This window comes from Pollachius pollachius (genome assembly GCF_949987615.1).
Source record: "Pollachius pollachius genome assembly, chromosome: 2".
In the NCBI taxonomy this organism is placed as follows: Eukaryota; Metazoa; Chordata; class Actinopteri; order Gadiformes; family Gadidae; genus Pollachius; species Pollachius pollachius.
The window spans coordinates 35,695,140-35,714,082 of NC_136935.1; the positions used below are offsets into that span (position 1 = coordinate 35,695,140).

Below are 18,943 nucleotides of genomic sequence, written 5' to 3' on the forward strand. Positions count from 1 at the left end.
GTGCGTGCACATGTGTATGTGTGGGTTTGTGTATGTGTGTCCATGCGCGTGTTTCCATGTACACATTTCCACACTGATTTCTCTCCTGAGCTCGACACAGCCCGTGGACGGCTCAGCCCCATCTGGCCTGATGCTGTGAGGAAGAGCCGCTCGTCTGAACAGTTCAGTCACATTCCAAGGTTCCCGCTCCACTCCAACAGCCCACCGTTCACTGCGCCCCGGTTCCTAAACGGCCATCTCATCTGTAATTGGCTGCATATAATCTGCCTGTAATTGTGACAGGGCAGTTGACCTTGTGTGTGAGTCAATGTTGTTCCCCTCCTCCCGCCTCTGTCGTGTTTGTGTGCGCACAAGTCGCTCCCCTGTACGTCCGCTGAGCACGCACTTGCACTGACACGCACATTAGGCTGCATTTGTTCCGGCATTTGTGTTCTTACAGTGGTAGCTGGGAAGTGTAATTGGGTATTTTTTCGCACTAATGGCATCTTAAACAGAGTACCGGTTTCTATGGAGACGGAGTTGCCACGGAAACGCTTGCACATCTCTTTGAATTAGAAATGTCTTACTCTATCCCTCATGGCCCGCTCTCTCTCGCTCCCTCCCTCTCCCTCCCTCTCTCTTTCTCTCTTCCTCTTTCTCTCTCTCTTTCTCTCTGTCTCTTCCTCTCTCTCTCGCTCTCTTTTTCTCTCTTTTTTTGTTCTCTCTTCCTCTCTCTCTAGCGATCTCTCCCTCTAGCTATCTATCTCTCTCCCTCTCTCGCTCTCTGTCTGTCTGTCTGTCTGTCTGTCTCTCTCTCTCTGTCTGTCTCTCTCTTTCTATCTCTCTCTCTCTCTCTCTCTCTCTCTCTCTCTCTCTCTCCAAAGGTTTTTTCCTTTCTGTGACATTGTCTTCTCTGCCAGTTCCTGTCACTCAGGAAGTCAAGAGGAAGACATGTTTCCTGCGGGTCCTTGCTTCCCAGTAAAATATGGAGTTTTTCCTGTAATTTTCTATCCTTCTTTTAGTTCTGGCAGGAAGAGGGATTGGCGGGAGGCTGTTGTGTGTCCGGTTTGTAGATTTAAATCCAAAATAAAGGAAAAAACAGAGGAGTGATGGAGATCTAAAATGGCAGCAGTCAAACGATAAACAGGAAGGCAGAAAGAGTGTGCTGTACAGGGCAGAGCGATGGACAGAGAGAGAGAAAGAGAGAGAGAGGGAGATTGAGAGAGAGAGATGGAGAGAGAGAGAGAGAGAGAGAGAGAGGGAGATTGAGAGAGAGCTGGAGAGAGAAAGAGAAGGAGACGTTGAGAGGAAGCGCGATGAGGAATGATTGATTTTTTCTCTCTGTAGTGTCTGGTATCTGCTAAGCCATGCTGCTGAACATATCTGGTTTATGCAAGGGCAAAAGGGAGAGAGAGGAGCGAGAGCGGCAGATAAGAGTGACATGAGAGGGATGAAGAGAGAGAGAGAGAGGGAGAGAGAGAGAGACTGACTCTCTCTCTGCTGCCAAAGTAGCGGCCGAGAGTGGGAGTGACTAGTGAGATAGTCATAGTGGGAGTGAGCTAGAGTCCCAAAGAGGGAGAGAGCGGAGCCAGCCTGTGGAAGAGCCCCGTGTTGAGTTTGCGTGCAGAGAGAGGTACACATGAGGCCAGCACAGGAGCTGAAGGGGGAGAGAGAGGAGGACGGGGGGAGGAGTAAACCGGGGGCCATGCAGAACGGCGGTTCAATATGAGTGCGCTTTAGCCCTTGAGCAAGGCATCCAGGTGTACAGAGCTGCCCATGGAGGGCCCATGGCGGAGGTTGAATGGCGCTTGGTGAGAGATAGATTCGGGTTCATTGAAGATGCATTTGAGTGGACAGAGAAACCCAGAGGTCGTGGCCTCGTTGTCCCTGATGGTCGTTGGAGCACTTTCTGTCTTTTGCAGTGTTCTCCCAAGAACTCCTCTGTTCTAAGATTTATATTTCCATATTAATTTCCCGGCCACATTGACCATAGTGGTCTCTTCTGTCATTAAGAGTGTTGCACATTTGCGAAATGACAAGGTGCAGTTTTCTAAAGGTTAGCAGGTAAACTGTGGCATTTAACAGGGTGGGCCTATTTCTGTAACAGAGCAGCGAGGGGTCTGTGTCTATAGGCGCGCGTTACATCACAACCGTCCTGTATTCAGTCAGGCTACACACCTACACACTATCTACTCGAAGGCATAAACAAACGCACACGCGCACACACGCACACGTGCACAAACACACAAACAAACACACACACAAAAACGCACACACACACACACTCGTAAGCACACACACACACACACACACACCAGGCAACTATTTGGTCTAGGACTAATAAAGCTTCTATTCTGGCTATTTTGGATTAGTGGGATCCTGTCCAATCAGCACAAGGCGCTCCCACATGTCAGTGATTAATTACCTGTGTGTTCTGCCGCGCTAACGAAGCCTAATGAAGTGGTGACGGAGGAGCGTTCTATTAACTCCCGGAGTCAGGGGTGACGGGGCTCAATGGACTCCTTCCTTCTCTGTCCTCTAACTCATTTTCTCGGTGGCCCCCACGCCCCTGCCCTACCTCAGGAGCTCCTCTGCCCTCTGACTGAATTAACCCGGATCAAAAGGAGGCATATTAAGATAGAATTTAGATCTATATTGGGTATATGAGGCGTCTTTCATTGATATTCTTGTTCTCCATGTTATTGGCTTATTGAACTTCTCTTGGAGGTATCAAGTCCTGTATATGAGGGCTTTGAATTCCTTCCTTCGCACTCTGAAGTCAACATTCCGCTGTGATGACCCTCAAAGTGTGACCACTTGTAACACTTCTCCATCGCTGGGCCTTAGCAGGAGAAATGCATCTGTTATGGTTGACGTGGCGACCATAACCGATGCATTTCTTGATTGCTCCCCTCTCCAGTCACTCACACTGGGGTCAAGTTGAGGTCAAAGGGCGTGGGGGTCAACGTATGGTGTGCTAATGAGGTACTAATTAGGTGAGTGCTGCATGCAGCGCTCAACTATTGTTCTTCTTAAGTTTTATTCTTTCTTTCTTTATATCCAAGTTTCCTCTTTATTATTCTCTGCAAACTTATGGCCTATCTCTTTCCTCAATTTTTCACCTAGAGACTCCATTCCAATTTTAAAATGTTCAGAATAGCTTGGAATCACGCGCTTCTTTTCAGATTTTTAAAATATTTTATACTTTTTAAGATATTCTACTTTCAAAATATTATCTTTTCTTTAACATGGGAGTCAATGGGAGGACGTCGGAGCCATTCTCCCATAAACTGTTTACGATGTAACTAAATCAATTTTTAACCGTTTATCTTCATTCAAACCATTTAACAAATCTACACAATAATATCTAAACGGAATTTCAATAACATTTAAACTTTCTTCAGAATCACAGTTTTAGTTTCATACCGGCTTCGTTTTCAGCTGTTTTCATTGAAGCGTCTGCCCATTCAAAATAAATACATCACATTTTAAATGTGATGTATTTATTTTGCAAATCAAAAACATACAAAACCTTTTATGACCAAAGTCTTGGCCATTTGAATAATATATATATATATCAAGGGCCCCCCTCTTGGCCAGGGCCCTGGACATGTGCCCACTTTGCCCATGCGGTAATCCGTCATTGTTCTTCATTTCATTTTATATTTCTGCATTTTTAGCAATGCTTTGCGCCTTTCATTCAGCTGTCACTTCACTGTTTCCAACCATTTACATTTTCTTAAATGGTGTGCATGTTTACATTATTTACTCCATTTATACTTTTGAACTTTTGTTAAAATCCCTTCACTTGATTTAAGCCATTTAACGTTTCTTTATGTCTTAATCTATGTGGCTTTATTAAAAAATATTTTCAACCTCACTTTGTACTACAGCACTCACCGCAGGAAATGCATTTTCTAGTGTTAGCTTAATGTTTTAATTAACTATAATGTATGGTCTAAAAAGGTTCTCGAGGAAATTCATTTACATCAGCTGGTATAATATTAACGCGATAGCTCTGTTAACAACTTCAAAAATCTCAGATCTTCAACTCCCCACTTTCACTCAAAAGAAATGACATCATTCTTTATACGTTGATTGTTTTCAATGTACAAAAAAACCAGAATCACAAGTTAGGTGAGTATTTTTTGGGGAGCCCTGCAGTGAGGTTTGAATCTGAGCGGTTCAGTCCAACAAGGGAGTACCCAGAGAGAGGCTCCAGCATTTACTTTTAGAGATTGGTCTTTGTACCTTCCAAGGATGAAAAACCTACCAGCCAAGCAATGGATTCAATATGTAGCTCCGGTTTTCTTTTTACCTGCTGAATGGTCTGATTAAATCTATCTACCATTGGCTGGTGCTGTTCATTTTCCACCCTTGTCATTCAAATTATTGGCAGTAAAAGGGAATTTTCATTTGTTGTATTTTTCATGTCATGTCCACATGTCAGCAGTCCTAACGTGAACTCCACCTCGACGGACCTCGGCAGCGTTTGTTCCAGCGGCGGAGCGGGGGGTTTTAACAGAGGGTTGATCCCTGCGCTGAAATCACGACGCCCAAATGTTGCTCTCAGCTCTCCAGCTGGGCTGTGTGTTAACATGGACCCACGCTGGGTTCTGCCAGGGAACTGTGACACACTGTCTGCACAGTGACAGATGAGGACACTCAGGGGAGTCTAGGGATACAGCTTCCATCTTAGCACCACCGTCGCTGATTGTGCAGAGATCTGCTGAGACGCTACGGCCCCCGGCCGTCCTGCCTACGCTGCACAGCCACTCAACAGGTGGTTATTAAATGGGGGGCAGTCTGGATAAAAAGTCTCTTGAATTGATTGAACAAACTGAATGAATGAGTGAAGGAAATCATACAATGAGTGAAGGAAGTCTCCTCTCTCTCCCACCATCTTCAAGCTTCTCTACCTGACTCTCTCTCTCCCGTTCACTCTCTTATAGTCACTCTCTCTCTCTCTCTCTCTCTCAGTCTCTCTCTCCTTCTCTGTCTCTCTCTCTAAGACTCTCTATGTCTCTCTCTCTCTCTTTCTCTCTCTTTCTCTCTCATAGAAGTCATACAAACGGTCTTGCTGGCTTGGCTTTTTCGTCATTTTGATGTCTCGTCATAGAAACTATATTTCAGAATTATTACGTTACTAATTATTGAATTACACTTGAATCGAGTCTAATTCCTTATTAATCCTGATTGTGGATTCAGCTGTTTCTTTAGATCAAGTTTCTCATTGCATCAAGTCATTTAGCAGCCGCCTCTATCACGAGTGGCCCACAACAAGCTCATTTGTCATCGGCGGCCGGTGACAAGTGGTAGTAATTGCCTCCAAAAGAGCAAACACGAGGTGATTAATGGAGTTTTGAATGATCGTTATTTCATATCAAGGAATTGGCGCTCGCTACACATTTCCCCCTGCTCATCCGTCTGATTGCAATCTCCCCCTCCTCCTTGGATTGTGTCTTTGTGTGTGTGTGTCTGTCTTTTTGTGAGTTTGAATATGAGTGTGTGAGTGTGTGTGCTTGTGTGTGTGTGCATGTGTGTCTGTGTGTGTGTGTGTGTGTGTGTGTGTGTGTGTGTGTGTGTGTGTGTGTGTGTGTGTGTGTGTGTGTGTGTGTGTGTAGGCTGCAGTCAGAATCCTTCCAGAGCCTCTCCTGAATAATTTCCTGTGCAGAAAAACTAACATAATAATTCAATCAGCACGGTTAAAGAATGGAGTGGATTAGAAGAGGCTCTGAGGAGACATGGAAACAGGGTCCTGGGCTACTGACGCCGCAAATCAGTTTAATGAACTGTACATGATGGTCTGGATGGGGACATGCTTTGATGATGAGACACAATGGACTGCCAACTGAAAGAGAGGGAGAAAGAGAGGGAGGGAGAGGGAGGGATAGGCAGAGAGAGGGAGGGAGAGAGAGAGAGAGAGAGGGAGACTGAGAGAGAGAGGGATGGGGAGAGAGTGTGAGGGAGGGAGAGTGAGAGAGGGAGAGAGAGAGTGTTAAAGAAAGACACAATGAAAGCCGAGTGTGGATGAAAGGAAGAAAGCTGTGTGCAGTTGGAAGTGTTTCTACGTCTGTTTGTGTGCACACATTGCTGTATGTGTGGTGTGTGTGCGTTTGCACGTGTGAGAGAGAATATTTGTAATCCCCCTATCTACGAGGTTTCAGGTTTTGCCTGTTCCTTCAAGCGCATCTCCTCTCTCTACCTCTGTCTTCAAGCTCTCTTAGTTTCTCGCTCTTTCTTTGTCTCTCCATCAAGCTGTCTCTCTCTCACTTTCTCTCTCTCTCCATCTCTTTCTCTCTCTCTCTCTCGCTTAGTCTCTCTCTCCATCTCTCTCTCTCTCGCTTAGTCTCTCCCTCTCTCTCCATCTCTCTCTATCTCACTCTCTTTCTCTCTTAGTCTCTCTCTCTCTCTCTCTCTCTCTCTCTCTCTCTCTCTCTCTCTCTCTCTCTCTCTCTCTCTCTCTCTCTTTTTCAGCCCTCCCCAGCAAGGCTTCAGCGGTATAGGGCTGACACCACGTCTCTCTGCACATCTGATTGGAGGCAGGCTGTGGTCGGGGGCGTGACACAGAGACATGAGTCGGCCCCGCCCTCGTGATGTTGCGGCGCACTAACGCCGCCGCTACATTCACACACATGCTGCCCTGCTCTGCTGTGTTTATTTTTGTATTATTGCAATGTGTTTTTTTTCACGTAAAACAAACACCAAGAGGGAGGAGGAGGACCAGTGACAAGATCAAACCAAAGTGCTGGCAAATCAAGCACGCCCATATTCACTTGTTGCCTCTCGAGACGAGTGAGTGGAGGAACACATTTCTCTATGCCTCCCACAGCCTCCAGATAACATGGACTTTAAGGGAGGGAGAGGGATAGAGAGAGAGAGAGGGAGAAAGAGAGAGAGAGACAGAGAGACAGAGAGAGAGAGAGACAGAGAGAGAAAGGGAGAGAGAGAGAGAGAGAGAGAACAAGAGAGAGACAGAGAGAGAGAGAGACAGAGAGAGAGAGAGACAGAGAGAGAACGAGAGAGAGAGAGAGAGACAGAGAGAGAACAAGAGAGAGAGAGTGTCAGAGACGTGGAGGTAGTGGGAAAGCGAGAGATGAACAGAAAAAGAGGGTGATTTAGAAAGATGGAGATGGAGGATGGGGAGGAAGAGGAGAGGAGGAGACTGTGAATGCTATACCGTAGGTACGGACTTGGAAACCAAAACACAGAGAGAGAGGAGCGGTGAGAGGAGCCTCCTCTGTTTTAACAAGCTGCACGTATTTGTGCAGTAAGGTAACAATAACACGTCCACAGGGATCCAGGCAAGGCTCCATATGGAGAGAGAGAGAGAGAGAGAGAGATAGAGAGAGAGAGAGAGAGAGAGAGAGAGAGAGAGAGAGCCCAAGTCATCACTGCATGTGTCATTTGCTTCATTATAAAAATGGGTTTTAACCGTTTGTGCCAAACATCCCCAGTTCATGAATGATTTAAATAATACAACAACACAAATATATATTATGATTATTATCTTCATTTTGTTTCTATAACTCGTGCCGCACGGCATGCAGAAAAAAACTCACTGAGTAGCGCTAACAAAAATAAACGCACAGGGTTATGTGTCAGCCGTTTCACTTGATTCCTCTCTCTAATGAGCCTTGACAGCAGGAAGTAGATGGGCTGGCCCGGCCCCCCACCAAGTGGAGCGTGTGTCTCCCTGCCAGGGGTCACACAGACTGTTACTTATCACGGGCAGAACCTTTCGCTCACAGCTGGGGTGTGTTGTGCAGTGTGGAATGGGAACGTGCAGCTCTCTGGTAAAGGGCCTCTATTAGAGACGTGCACCGCGTTGGCCCCTGTGTGGCCCCTTAGCATCGCTAACACATGAGCTAATGGCGCCACGGGCCATTATGTGCAGACAGAGTACCGAGAAGAGGAGGAGAAAGGGGAACGGCGAAAGAGAGAGAGAGAGAGAGATAGAGAGAGAGAGAGACAAAGCCAGAGACACGGGGAGAGAGAGAGAGAGAGAGACAAAGCCAGAGACACGGGGAGAGAGAGAGACAGAGAGAGAGAGAGAAACCCAGAGACACGGGGAGAGAAAGAGAGAGAGAGACAAACCCATAGACCCAGAGAGAGTGAGAGAGAGAGAGAGAGAGAGAGGGAGAGAGAGAGAGAGACAGAGACACCGAAAACAGACAAAATGGGCGAACCAGTGGACATAAAGAAGGGGAAATGGAGAGAGCTAGAGAAAACAAAGAGGTGAACCGAGGGAGCAGGCCCAGACGGATCATGGTGGCCGTATAATGTGGCGCCGATAAGAGACCCTGCATGAGAAGTGATTAGTGGGTAATCTCAGCCTGCTGAGAAGAATGGAGGAGGTTTTACACTGATGATGTCCTCAGATCCGTGGGCTAACCCTGGCTCGTGGGGGGAGGAGAGACGGCGAAAAGGATATTGTTGAGGGAAAAGTGAAAGAGGGAAAAGTGATTCGGGAAAGTGAGAGAAAAAAGGGTGGCGGACAAAGAGGGACGATGAGCAGTTGAAAGGGGTAAAGAAAAGGGGGCACATTAATCACATCGTTAGCTTTCATATTCAGCATTAATTAGGCAGACTTTGTTTGCACTGAAAGGAATAGCGTAGTATTAAACGCAGGCGTTTGCCATCTGACAGCTAAAAGCAAAAGAACTGTCCCGTTTCTCCCCGCTGGATGTGAGTCAGATCCCGGTGCAGGGTTCTGACTCAAAGTGAAGCCAAGCCACGGGGGTTTTGAATGGACCAGGTGATTTAAGGGAGGGATAGTGGTGCATTCATTCAGCCTAAATGCACTGCAGAAGCAATTGTGTCATGTTCATTTTGCAAGAGAATTCTCCATTTGTCGAATGAAGGTTCTGAATTACTCATCTTTTGTGGACTAGCAGAATAGCAGAGCCAGGACCAGCAGGGCACGCTGTGTTCAGCGTAGGCCCCTGACAGCTCAACAGCTGCCGGGTGTACCGCTTGATCCATCACTATTGATTGGTTATGAGATGTCTATTGAGTGCTGCTCATCTGCAATACGATACACTATAACAGTTGGCCAATGAGAATGAGTCAGTGACCGCATGTCCAAATGTAACGTACACAAAGCAGAGACCCTCAGAAGACGGAGCACATCGAATAGACGCAGTGACCAACACTGTAACACAATGCTAACACAATCGTCAACAAATGTCCTAAATTGTGTTAGCATTGTTTGAGCAACAATCTGCAAAAGATGTGAGCCCGACATTGTGTTAACATTGTGTGAACAACAATCTGTAAAGATGTTAGCCAGACGCCTGTTGACGATCGTGTTAGCATAGTTTCGCAGTGTTGGCACACTGTTACAATACGCTCCCGGTGAAGTTAACGTGCTACCTGGCATGGCTTTAAAGTGCGATTTCCCCCCCCCCCCCACCTGTCAGGGTTGTTATGGACCACAAGCCCCAGGGCTCTTTGGATCGGGGCCAGGGGCGGTCCATGGAGAGTGTGTGGGGACTGTAGAAGCGAATGTGGCTGTGATTCCACTGTGTGTATGGAGGCCATGGCATCTCATGGTTGGTGCTACTGCGTTTGCCTCTGCCCCTTTTTCTTTAGTCACGGCCTTGAAACCCATAGAAGCATCAGGTTTAGGGACCCCTTAGCGGGCCAATTAGAAGAGGTTTCAGTGAGACCGATACATTGTTACTTTCTCTTTCTCTTTCTTCTGTCACATGTACTTATAAGTAGCTTTGCTAAATGCCCTAAACATAAATGTAAATGTTGCTGCTGTAAGAAGAATGGATCATCATGATTCATCGGCACACAATTCCACGATAAACGTCAGACCATTGAGCCGTGACGTGAACAGCAATCAACTACTTAAGTGATGTGGCGATGGGGTGCCACCATTTGGAATGTGGTTGGATATGAAGAGTCGGGGGCGTGACAACCCTTCTCCTGCTGCGGGGCGCTGAGTGGCTGTTCAGCGGCCGCATGGTATTGGGTTCTCTACTTCAACCGATGCAACGAGTACACTCACACAGATGCAGCATGAGAGCATGCACGCACAAGCACACACAAATGCAAACACACACACACACACAGCCAAATGCACACGCACACACACAAACACAGGCATGCACACACACACACGTGCAAACACAGACACATGCACATACACACACACACACACACACGCGCGCGCGTAAAGACATGCAGTAGTGTGCTCCCTTGCCATTGTGCTTCCAGTAATTCCTTTGTCGGCAGCACCTCATTTACATGTCAATGTCATTAGCTCGTTAGACCAGGGGCTGGTAACAAGAAGGGCCGTCTCCCTCCCTGGAAGGCTGGCTGACCTGGAGGCAGGCTTTGATGCCGGAGCCATGCTAGTGCACCACATTCAGGCAGGGGACAAGCCCCCCTCTGGCTCCGCCACTCTGAACTCACCTCCTTCCAGGGGTTCTCACATGCGTCTGTCGTAGGCCGATCTGATTTGCGGTACGGGCGATAGAGACAGGCAGGCAGCCCGAGCACGCCTCGAAGGGAGAGAATTTCGTTCATACGCTGTGATGATGATGATGATGATGTGGGTATTGCTTCGTCAGAGCCTTCATCCAAAAAGCTGCATATTTCTTTGCGTTCTCTTTGTTGGTCTTATCCGCCTCGCTCTGGGACCTGGGGGCTGATGTACCGGCTTGTGGGAGGTAGGGTAACAGAGACCGCTTCACGGTAGAAGCTGGTGAAATAGCCAAATGAGCATAAGCACCGAAGGGTGACTCTAAATTAGATTGTGTTTTTGGATTTAAAGAGCTATGAACAGGTGCTTGTATTCAGGATCAGTAGCCAAGTAAGTCAAGGGTTGTGATTTATATTGGGCCAGATGGTGCCTATGCATCCTACCTGGATGGGTTGACACAGTACAGCAAATAGACACCATTTAGCGGAGCATCCCACTGGTTCAACAGCGCAGGATTAAGCTGTTCGTGCCTGAGTTGTAAATTGTAAAATACTAGCTTTTGCTTATGCTGCTACCAGGTTTCATTTGTTCCTCTGTTTCTTAGAATAACCTTGATGTTTTCTCTGGAAACAGAACGCTGAGTCAACTCTGCTGCACAAGACAAGGGTCTATCTCTGATATGAAAACTCTCTCGCAACACGTGAATAAATCAGGTGCTTGTCATCACGGCCCAATCACGTGCGATCATAAGAAGGGATGCGTCACGACACTCTTCAGCGGGTCTTTCCTCCTAACCCTAATGGTAAGGAACCATCCGCAGCCCTCATCTCATATCCCTGATGACCAGTGTTGGGCAAGTTACTTCAAAAGAGTAATGCATTATTTATGACTTGTTACTGTAATTTCAAAGTAATTAGTTAATTACAATATTACTGTCTTTGAATTGTTAGGCATTACACTACTTTTACATTACTTTTGCATTACTTTCACCAAAATATCAGGAAATATGGGTTTGGTGTCCTCAATAGGTCTTGTGTTCAATGCAGCTCATTACACAGCAGGAGGTGTGGTATGGCATAATGACTGAGCTAGGCTTAGGGCTAACAAAAGTACAATATAATGGTCACAGTTATGGCTCATGGTGCAATACATTTTATAATAGAAATGCTGTAACTTTAGGTATTCATATTGAAATCAGTAGAGCTAGAGTCTACTACGGTAGATTGTAAAAAAAAAAAAAAAAAAACATTTAGCCCCCTTTCTGCTTTATCTAGGATGAAATAGAGTGGTTGACACCGACATTTTGACTATTGGTCCTGTCTCGGGTATTTGGCTCATTTTGAATCGCCTCTGCCTGCTTCACAATGGCTGGCTATGGGTATTCACAAAACATTCCTTAAAACAACCCTAAACGTTTGTTTTCAGAAATGTGCAACTCACCGAGTGGTTAGTGGTGTTCGTTGATGTTCCAAATCAAGTATCGTAGTGAAATACAGTTTCTGTCGTATTTTATTTGGCGTTTTGTAAATCCATTGATTTTGGTTGGAAGTCTCATTGCTCCTTGACTGGAAACGGAAAGGCGGGCTGGTTGTAGTCTTTTCACTCCGTTTCTAGCCCTACTGTTGATACGGAGAACCGAGCGAAAAGACTACAACCAGCCCCCCTGGACTCTGCTGCTGCCGTGATCTATTCCTCTAGCAGTAAGAGGTAGGAACATTTGCGCAGATTGTTTTCTCCTCTGCGAATCTCGCGGTGTTGGCGAATTTGTATAAAAACAACACACAAGTTAATTTCGGGTTTAAAATGCATTGTAACGCGCGTTACTGAGATTTGTACAGGGTAAAATATTACCTTTTTTTTGTGTGTAATGCCTTACATTACTGCATTACAGCAAAAAGTAATGCATTACAGTAATGCATTACTTTTGAAACGCGTTACTCCCAACACTGCTGATGACCACGTGAGGCCGGACCTTGTGTTGTCATGGAGGCGGGCGGAGTCCGGCCTCAGCCTCAGTGCGTCGACGTCACCGCAGAAGTTCCTCAGAGTGAAACTAAACTAAACTAAACGCGAACGCAGCGTGTGGCGGGGACTCGGTGAGCGCCTGCTCATCGTTGCTCCTAGTGTGGCCCGGGTTTGTTTCTGGAAGGCACCGGTCCCATATGTCTTATGGCTCATGGTTCATCTGGCCCGACTGTGACAGGAAAGCCTAGACCGCGTCATTGTGCGCTCCCGTATGCACGACGTCGGGAAAACGGTGGCAAGTGCAGCTGTTTACGTGCGTTCTCCCGTCTGTCCTGTGAGTCACTCCCTGTTAGTGTCATCTCACATCCAGGAGGCCGGCGATACACTCTGCGAGTCTCTACACCCCCCCGCCTCCCCCCTCCCCCCGTCTTCCCGAGTCACTTCCACAAATAATCCCCGTTAACTCCTCTGTTGATGATGAGTCACAAAGCGCGCTGTCACACGCATGGCCACCCCGCGCTCCAGAGCTCCTCAACCAGAGGAATTGAGTTCCTCTGCACGAACACGCCCCTCCTCCTCCTTCTAGTCCTCTTTGTTGCCCATCTCCTCTTCCTCCTCCAACTCCTGCTCCTCCTCTACCTCCTCTTCATCCTTGTCCAACTCCTCTTCCTCCTCCATTTCCTTCTCCTCTCCCTCCTGACCCTTGTATATCTCCTCCTACTCCTCCATCTCCATCTCGTCCTCCTCTTCCTCCTCCATCTCCTCTTCCTCTTCCTTCTCATCCTTGTCCATCTCCTCCTCCACCTCCTTCATCTCCTCCTCCCCCCCCCCCCCCCCTCAGCCTTATCCATATCCTCCTTTTCCTCCTGCTCCTGTTGTCTCAACACTCTGAGGAGTAACTGGTAAACACCTGCGGGATAGCGACACCACTGGTTAGTTTTTGTTGTTGTTGTTCTGATTGGGTTAATGACCCTGTGTCATGGCATTCATTTAAAACTTTTCTGAATCTAGATTACATTACATTACATGATTACATTGCTTTGGACATTGTCCCAAGTAATGTTGGCTAGGAATCGTAGAATAGTAAAAGGAGTAGGAACAGCACAGCGACGTTCAGTGAGATTTGTTTTTGATGACCCCTTTGGTTTAGATTAGTTGAGGACTTGGGATGCATGAGTGTGAGAGTGGTCAAAAAAACCCTTAAAAGCTATCCCTAGTCCATCTAGATCGATTGAGTTCACCGTCTCCCGGGTGTATTATGCTATGGCCGTCGCATCCGGGCAGGAAATGGGGACGACAATTTTCAGGGACAAAGGTACAAGAAAAATGATTGTATTCTGCAAAAGTGTCAAAACATTCTAGACAGCTGTCTCTTGGCCTGTTCCGCAATCCATTTTTTCATTTTTCTCATACTCTGTTGAATAGATAATGTGATGGAAATGAGATAACACCACACATTTTGTTCAAACACGTTATCATTTCATTGTGTATTTGATCCAGGGACAGAATCTGATTGGTCCTGAGACGATCAAACGCTGCGGCTGTAATAATCTTCAATCTCGTTCCGTCCCTATAATGTCCATTCTTGGCCTCTGGTTACTTTTCAATGGCCAGTATTTAATCAAACATAAAGGGAAGGGGTAATGTCACTGCAGCAGATGGCGGCCATCTTGGCTCCTGTGATCTGGGTGCAGCTCTAGTGGTGTGAGCGGTGGTCCCCGGCTCTCCTGGAGACCCTAATGAGTCTGGACTGCCCGCAGCCATGCCCATGGATATTCATCTCCACAAGCACCGTCCTTTTGAAGTGGAGGACCCCACCTGAAATAGTATGGCCCGGCCATGGAAAATATGTAAAACTCACAGATATCCCTCCGCTCCTTCACGCATAAGGCTGTGTTCTTTCTCATTTTCTTTTCCTTTTTTTTCTCTGTGGCCTCACCGTACTGCAAACCGGGTCCCATTTATTTCCCCAGGCTATGCAATAACTGCCGATTTTTGTCATTAGCATACGAGCTTCTGCTGTCATGTCACATGACTCAAGACCTCGCTGGCCTCCCGGCTCTCTGGTTTCCAGGACGACCACTCCATGTTCTTCCAGTTCGGGCCGTCCATCCAGCAGCAGGCTTCGGTCATGTTGAACATCATGGAGGAGTACGATTGGTCCATCTTCTCCGTGGTGACCACATACTACCCTGGATACCAGGACTTTGTCAACAAGGTAAAAAAAAAGAACAGCACACAGACCGACACATTGACAGACAAACAGGCGTGTGGCCTTTGACGGTCTCTCTTATCCTCACGCTAGATTCCCCCTCTCCCTTTCTCTCTCTTTCTCTATCGGTGTGTAGTCACGGTAATGTGAGACACTTTGGATCCAACTATGCGCCAAAGTGGATTATTATATGTGCAAATGTACCAGGGTTACAGTGACTCACGTTGCCTGGTTCACACTTCACCTCTGTATCGCTAAAGACGACAACGACAACAAACAAAAACACAGCTGCCTCTGGATTACAGAGCCTTGTATTCACACTGTTAAAGTTCATGCAAGCACACACAGAGACAGCCATCCAGGAAACAGGAAACGTTCTACATCCTCTGATTCCCTCATTGGGGAAAGTGAATTACCTAAAAATAAATAAACCGTAGCTGCGTTTTAGAGAGCCTTTTAATGATTGGACCCAAAACTAAATTATACTTTTCGGATCATGGACTTACCAAATATAAATAAGCACTACCAAATACAAATAAGCAACACATGTGCCATGTTAGACGTGCGTTCTACACTTTGATCCTCATGAAGGCCCAGTCTGCGGTGTGCGGCGTCTGTAGAACCAGTGTGATGCACCGCAGACGGTGTCAGATCTTTCTGCAGAATAACAAATGATAAAGCATGACCGCTGTGACCCCTGAGCCCGGGCGCTGGCCCTGGGGCTGGCCTGCAGGTCAGCCAGGCCGAGGCTGGGAATAGGCTGGGAAGAGCCTATGTAGCTGTCCCTCCTGTGATTAAAAACATACTGAAAGTAATGAGCCTCTGGTACAGGGCAGTGCACTTTGACTGTGATAAACACCAGTGTCTTTCTTTCCTCCTGTGCCGGATGTTCCTTATTAAAAAGTTTAGAAATAAAGGGAGAAATTTGCCGTCACTGTGCTGCAATCTCCCTCATTAAGTTTCCACCAACGCCCCAGCAATCGCAACTCCCAAATGATCGATAAAAAAAGCTATTTTTTCCTGTGTTACGCAGACCAAACCGTCCACATCTGAGGCCCACTCCTAAAGTCCTCCTTTAGAAGCCTTATGAAGCCAGCCCTCCTCATTCAAGACCACCTCTCCCTCGCCCTTTCCTGGTCTCTTTGGTGCTCTCTCTCTACCTCTGTTCTCCTATTCCTCAACCTCCTGCTAGCCCACTTTTCTTTGACCTATCTGCTGGCTTTTCTCCCTTTGATTGTCTCTCTTATCCCCCACCTCCAACTCTCTCGTCACTCCTTTTCGACCTCTGTCCATCTATCTCTTTCTCTCCCTCAATCTCTCTCTCTCTCTCTCTCTCTCTCTCTCTCTCTCTCTCTCTCTCCCTGTCTCTCTATCTACCCATCTCTCTCTCTCAATCCGGCGGTCTCCCCGCCCAGGTGCGCAGCACGGTGGAGAACAGCTTCGTTGGCTGGGAGCTGGAGGAGGTGATCCTGCTGGATGTCTCGGTGGATGGAGAAGGAGACACCAAGATGCAGAACCAGATGAAGAAGCTGCAGAGTCCGGTGATCGTGCTGTACTGCTCCAAGGAGGAGGCTAGCATCATCTTCCAGGTGGCCCACTCCGTGGGACTGACCGGCTACGGCTACACCTGGATCGTGCCCTCGCTGGTGGCCGGCGATGCAGAATTTGTGCCCGCCGTCTTCCCCATCGGTAGTGCAACACACATTCACACACACACACACCCTGACACACCCCCATACACATGCGTACCGCCGACACACACACGCACGCACATGCACATACACAAACAGATAAACACAGACACACTAGGGTGACCAGATGTCCCGCTTTGTGCGGGACAGTCCCGCATTTCCATGACTTTGAACGCGTCCCGCAAATTGAGACGTTGTCCCGCATTGTTATTGACAGTCAGACTCGATTTTTTTTTTTTTTGGAAATGCGTGATTTATCATGTAGCATTTTTCAAATAGCTGCGTGCGGAGACAGCAGGGCTGTCATCAGGGGGAGGGGCAGGTTGTTTGATCATGTCAATGAAACTTGGTCTCGGATGCAGGTTAAGGGCACGCCCACCACCAAGAAGCAATGCAAGGGCGATCCTAGTCAATCGCCTAGGGCGGCAAATGCGTTGAAGGCGCCCTCTGATGGCGGCCTTAATTAATTATGAAATATAACTAAATAAGCGAAATAAAACACGTTTATCAAATATGTTTCTAAATAGAACGGACAAGGGGGTAACGGGGGATTATCTGTTATTGCGGACTGAAACCCCCACTGAAGGTCCCAGGTTGCCTCCTCTCTCTCTCCCCCCCCCCCCCCCCCCCCCCCCCCCCCCCCCCACACACACACACACACACTTTGTCCCGCATTGTCCCGCACAAACGTAGTCTTTGCCCCACTTCTGGTGAATTGGGATCTGGTCACCCTAAGACACACACACGCACACGCACACACATGCCCGAAACAGAAACACAACCCATGCAGGAACAAATGCACACACAGACGCAAACACGTACACAAACACACACAGACACACACACACAATCACACACACAAACAAAAGCACGGCAATGCACGCACGCGCACCCACACACACACACACACACACACACACACACACACACACACACACACACACATACAACCACACACACATATGCCTAAATAAACTTGCGCACACAATCACAAAGACACAAATAAACTCAATCGTACACATACACACTCATACAGAAATACACATATAATTACATTTAACCAAAGAAATGGGCACGCGAAGAGACATTGACACACATGCATCTGTAGAGACACACAAAAAAACACACACGCACTCACACAATCCATTCAGTTAGTTTGTAACACTGCTGCTGTTCTAATTTTGGCCCTCACTGCTTAATGTAGCGAAGAGAACACAAGCGAGAGGAGTACACCCTCCAACGTACATCGAAGACGAACTGTTATACAAGTACTGCTCTAAAACAGTGAGATGAAGGAATCACTGCCAAACATTAACACACAGAGACATGTTAGGCGTGTAATTCTTCTAAACTGAATGGCCTACCCTAGCTTTAAAAATGGATTTGAAAAACAGACAACATTATATTTTGGTGTTCATTGTAGCTTATAAACGTTATAATTTTAACCCTTTGTCATGAGCAAGTGTGTTATTTTAATGAGTTTGTAATCGGTTCTGGCCCCGGGGGAGATCAAACCAATCCATGTCGTTTTGCAGCTGTTCAGCAAACATTTGACAGACAATGTAGCTTTGTCATTTATGTGAAATTATATGGGACCTACCTTTTAAAAAAATGTAATAACAAAACAACAGGATTGATAGTATTTCTGATAATAGAATCATACCGTAGTAGTCCTACAAATTAAATTAGTTTCTGTCTGAGTGTTGGTACTCTCTGACCGGCTGGTTGGGCCAGAAAGCTTCCCGCTGTGCTGGGGAGCATCTTCTGAGAAGATGGGAGCAGATCAGCAGCAGATTGTCACACTTCCAGACCTGTGTTTCATCGATCTGCCAACGCCTTCCCTTCCAATCCCCCTCTCAAGATGTTCCCTCACACTTTAGGACCCACCAAATGTCTATATTTATATCAGGGTTTTTTCTCGGTGTCATTTTCTTATTGTTATTTTCGTGCCTATGTCTGCCTTTTGGAATCGTTTTCTCTCTCTCTCTCTCTCTCTCTCTCTCTCCAACAGTCTTTTCCATCACCTCTCTCTTACTAAAACTTCCTAAAATCTCTCTCTCTACCCATATCTCTCTCTCTCCGTCTCTCTCTGTCTCTCTCTCTGTCTTCTCGTCTTTTTCAATCTACCCCTCTCGTTATATCTATGTATATATCTATATCTATATCTATATCTATATCTATATATAGATATAGATATATATAGATCATTCTGTCAAACCAATTATCTCCCTCCTTTATACCCTTTCTCTCCCTCCCTCCTCTTCCTCCCTCTCTCCTGGCCAGGTCTCATCTCGGTGTCGTACGACGAGTGGGACTACAGCATCGAGGCCAGGGTACGTGATGCGGTGGCCATCATCGCCACGGCGACGTCCACCATGATGCTGGACCGGGGACCACACACTCTGCTGAAGTCAAGTTGCCACGGGCAACCGGACAAGAAGGGCGCCAGTTTGGCCAATTCCAACGAAGTGCTTAAGTAAGTCGGGGGGGATGTGTGTTTCCATGCCAGCCCCGGCCTCAAACCACAGGAGTCACCCCGGTCCAAGTTATAGTTCAAGGTCCAGTTCCAGTCCTTTGCAGTCAGATGACAGGCCTGCACCCAGTCAGACTTTGTCTGGACACTCTGATGATTACACAGTCCCTACCTCTTTATGGCATCGT

General features: G+C 47.0%; 1 protein-coding gene across 1 annotated transcript in view; it reads left to right on the forward strand.

Annotated features, from left to right (window-relative positions):
* The window catches only part of grin2bb (glutamate receptor, ionotropic, N-methyl D-aspartate 2B-b), a gene marked incomplete at its 3' end in the record, with an annotated part of 70,048 nt that overhangs the window by 19,403 nt on the left and 31,702 nt on the right, over nucleotides 1–18,943 (forward strand). Inside the window, 3 exon segments of the mRNA XM_079729212.1 lie at nucleotides 14,454–14,597; nucleotides 16,007–16,280; nucleotides 18,566–18,758. Of these exon segments, the coding sequence (XP_079585338.1) occupies nucleotides 14,454–14,597; nucleotides 16,007–16,280; nucleotides 18,566–18,758 (611 nt within the window).